Raw genomic sequence first — 4,147 nt, forward strand, 5'->3', positions numbered from 1 at the left:
GGGCACTGACACCCTGGTGCTCACTCTAGGCCGTACCCTTGGGCCTCCTGCCCTTGAGGGTGTAACTATGGCCGTCGCCAAGACGTTACTTGGGACTGAACCCTGTTCAGTCCCACCCCCTCCTGACAATGGTTGTCCCGCCTGCAAGGTCGTTGTCGTTCTTCGGTCACCTGGTGTCGGGGCAGTTGCGGGGAAGAGGGGCTCAGGTCAGTAGTGGACAGGTGACCCTCTTGACCTGGGTCACTAGCCCCCCCGTTGTGTCCTCCTGGGGTGGTGGTGTGGTGATGGCCCGGTGGTGGGGTGGGGGGTGGCGGGGTGGGTGGTCCGGCTGTGGGCATTTTACTTACATACAAAAATACATACATACATACATACATTCATCCTTCTTTCGATCATTCATTTACTCCCTTTTTTTGGGGGGAGGGGGGAATACTTGCCTATACGTTTATTTCTTGTGTTGATCTGTTGTTCACGTCGAAGTTTTTGTTTTCGTTATTTGCCTGTTCCATTTACTTACTTATCTATTCACTCACGCCCTCATAAACGTACACAGGTTTGCACAACGAGAAAGGCATTCCCACTGGATATTAGGAGATGCTCTCTACCCGTCATGAAGGTTTAACAGTGGCCACGAACGCACGGTAAATCCTTCAGTTACTATACTGGGGGGGGGAGGGGAAAGAACCTGAACCCATTGATTTTAACCCGCAGTGGTGCGTGTGTACGTATGTTTGTACTGTACGTATGTATGCGTGTGTCTTTGTGAGCATGTATGTCAATGTGTACGGACGTATGAGGGCTTGTGTGTATGTGAGCATGACTTAGTGTGTAGGTACATGTGTAGGTCACTGTGTATCGAGGATGTATGTACTGTATTTCTGCGCGTGTATTGTTGTATGTACCTACATATTATAGACTGACATGAATATGCATGATACAATGTCGTGCATGTATTTAGGTCTGTTGAGTGTGTTGGTTGGTACAGTCGGCCTAAGAAGCGACGGCGGAGTATCCAGAAGTTTTCTGTCAGCGATAATGCACATACTCTTCCTTATATCAGCACGAGGTGAAACCTCGTTACCAAAAACACAAAATCACTGACAAAGTACTATATATTACAAAATTGTAGGAAGCAGTTCGTTCGTCACGATAATAGGAAATTCTAAGCGGAACTGATTGATATTTCATAACTATGGCTCAGGGACAGTCAGGAATAATTTGTGGAGTTCATAGTCATTTTTTAGTAGCGTAAGACTGAACCAAAAGCAGCTTCAACAAACAGTTGAAAGGATTAATTATTATTTATAAAATAATTTCCGTTACAATACTAGGGAATAAATTAAAGTCATTGACTTCCGTTCCCAGTGTCTCCATGGACGACGACAGAAAGCGGGAAAGCGGCGTAAGCCAGTAAGCTATTTTAAATGTTTCGATCAGCACGCACGAAAGGAGATAACATTCACTCAAAGACATGCAGTTATTACACTGCCTTTGGCCAGTTTCTCATAAAGAAAAATCTCAGGATTATTAATTTAATATAAGCCAGAGGGCTATCGGTGAAAGAAGTATCTATCTATCTATCTGTCTATACCTGTCAATATAAAACTCGGAATTTGCCTAGAGTCGGAGGTCCTTGGAGAATGCTACCTTGTGTCAGTGTCTGATATCCTCCTCAGTGCATAATCGATTAGCAAGAGTAAAAAATTGCAGAGGTTCATAAACAAGTCATTGCGTTCAAAACTTCCAAATAAGCATTTCTCTGTTCAGCAGGACATTACAGTTTATTTAAGAAGACAGATATTAAAATTAAAAGATGGAGTAAAGAGTGCGTGTTTTTGCATTGAGAGAATTTGGGAACTCATGTTTTGGTCCTGTTGATTGCCTACAGTAGTGTAAGAGAGAGAGAGAGAGAGAAAAGGCAGAATCTGTCATACCTTCTTACAACTAAAAATAATTTTGCATCAATTGGGGCGACGGTACGTTGTTGTCCAGATGAATAAGATGGCCCGCACCCCCATATTTACTCCTTTATTTTGAATCCCTCTCCTTCTCATTCTTCTTTTAACCCCCAACCCTAGTTCAAACCATTTCGATTGTGTCTACATACCCATCCCAACCCACCGTTGCCGAAATTAGGAAAGAATGAAAGAAAGAAAGAAATGAAGGGGATTTGGGGAAAAAAAAAAAAAAAGTCAATAAACCAGAGTTCTTGAGAGGAAAATTTGTAAGTCCGTCTTTCCCCTTTTTATTGAAAATCTTGTGGCTCCGATTGGAGCCGGAAATGTTGAAATGGCCAAGAGAGGAACCTCTCTACTTTGAGGAGGTGTACTTGGTGACAGCCTTGGTGCCTTCAGACACGACGTGCTTGGCCAGCTCGCCAAGGAGGAGCAGCCTGACGGCCGCCTGGATCTCCCGGCTGGTGATGGTTGAACACTTGTAGCGTGCCAGGCGTGAAGCCTCTGCAGCAATGCGCTCGAAGATGTCATTCACGAAAGAGTTCATGATAGACATAGCCTTTGAGGAAACGCCGGTGTCAGAGTGGACCTGCTTGAGCACTTTGTACATGTAGATGCTGTAGCTCTCCTCCCTCTTACATTGCTTCTTCTTGTCTCCCTTGGCAATGGCCTTCTGGGCCTTGCTTTTAGCGGCCTTTCTGGAGGTCTTGGGTGGCATGGCAGCGCCGAGTCAGACGGTATGTGCACGGTGCGGGAGCGAGCGAGAGACTGAGTTGAGATGCGGGACGCGTTGTTGTTGTTGTTGAAAGATTCCCTGCACATATAGTGCAGGCCGTGCCGTACATTAGCCCGGTCAGTGGTGTATGGGCTGATTAAAAAACAGTAAGTGGGGAGGACAGGACCTGGGGATTGCCCAGCACACACGTCCTGTCTCCTGACTGGCTTTGTGGTGTGTGTGGCGAGACGCGGTTGCTGAAGTTCTTATATGTGATTGCTGCCAGATCGCAGCCCCGCTTCTGGCCTATTCGTGGGTGGGATGAGACCGAATCGGGAAGACGGGTATTTAAGCGAAGATCTCGCGCGCAGGTGTTGGACTCTCGCAGCCCACCTCTCGCCGAGGCAACACCTCCACCGCTGTTCCCGGCGGGACCAGCTCTCCACAGCAGCCGTTTCAGCCGACAAGGTCGGGCCTGTTCTTCCGTCAGAGGGAGTGCCCTGGTCGGTCCACCAGGAGGCCGAGGGTCCTCTGCCCTTTATCTACCCGGCCGACGACTCTTCCCTCCGTTACCACCAGGACCGGGATTGTGCCCTCGTGACTACCTGGACTGGGCCTCCCCTTTGTGCATCCACCTGCTGCTGTGGAGAGCTGGAGCGAGTGAAGGGGGTTGAGGGCAGTGTCGGGGCGTGTCTATCTGAGCTCGTCGGAGCCCCTTCCATCGGCGCCGCTTTGTCTACCTAGCTCTCGTCCCACCCTGCCCTCGTTTAACCATCGTGCAGCCGGCTTACCATCCACCGCCGAGTCTTCCATCTTCGCCCTGCCTCGCCGTACATCTGGCAGCCCGCCTCACAACCAACCATCGCACCTTCCCCTGCCTCTGCTGCCTTTTCCTTCGTTTGCCAGCTCATTGTCTCCGCTACGCCCTCATTGAAGGGCTTTTTTCCTGCATTTCTCCCTGACGGGCTCTTTGTTTGCCCGTTCCCCACCATAGTTGTGGGGAAAATATTACAACACAACAACAACAACGCGCAGGTGATGAAGACACCACCATGGAGACAGGCACTGCATCCCCTCCGCCATCAACTGAGACCACCAAGAAGAAGAAGGGGAAGAACAAGAAGAGGAAGGCAGAACAACTAGCCCCCTCCATCAACTCGACACTCGACCTGCCTGCACCCACCACCGCCACGAACGTCAGCCCTCAGGATCAAGCAAAAGCCAGCATTCGAGACATCTTGCCACCCCTCCATCCCACCATCAAGCAACGTCTCAACTCACTATCATATGACGAACTCTTCGATCAGAGAGACAGCTACTGGGACAACAACTTCTCAGATGTACTTGATGCCCTACTAAGACTCGCGACTCCAGTGCCATTCCAAGAACATCACGAACGATGCCTGGAAGAATTAATCGACACTCACCCCGACGACACAGCCATTATGAACTACATAGTGAACAGAATCGAACACGA

At 49.0% G+C, this 4,147-nt stretch overlaps 1 protein-coding gene across 1 annotated transcript; it reads right to left on the reverse strand.

Annotated features, from left to right (window-relative positions):
• Window positions 1-2,310: 2,310 nt before the first annotated feature.
• On the reverse strand, window positions 2,311-2,673 carry LOC145400139 (histone H2B-like). The gene has a single exon (XM_080272651.1). The coding sequence runs from the start codon at window positions 2,671-2,673 to the stop codon at window positions 2,311-2,313; it is 363 nt and encodes a 120-aa protein (XP_080128777.1).
• Between the last annotated feature and the right edge of the window lie 1,474 nt (window positions 2,674-4,147).

The sequence above is a fragment of the Coenobita brevimanus genome, chromosome 51, assembly GCF_032717465.1.
Source record: "Coenobita brevimanus isolate Jiangsu-jjx chromosome 51, ASM3271746v2, whole genome shotgun sequence".
Classification (NCBI taxonomy): Eukaryota; Metazoa; Arthropoda; class Malacostraca; order Decapoda; family Coenobitidae; genus Coenobita; species Coenobita brevimanus.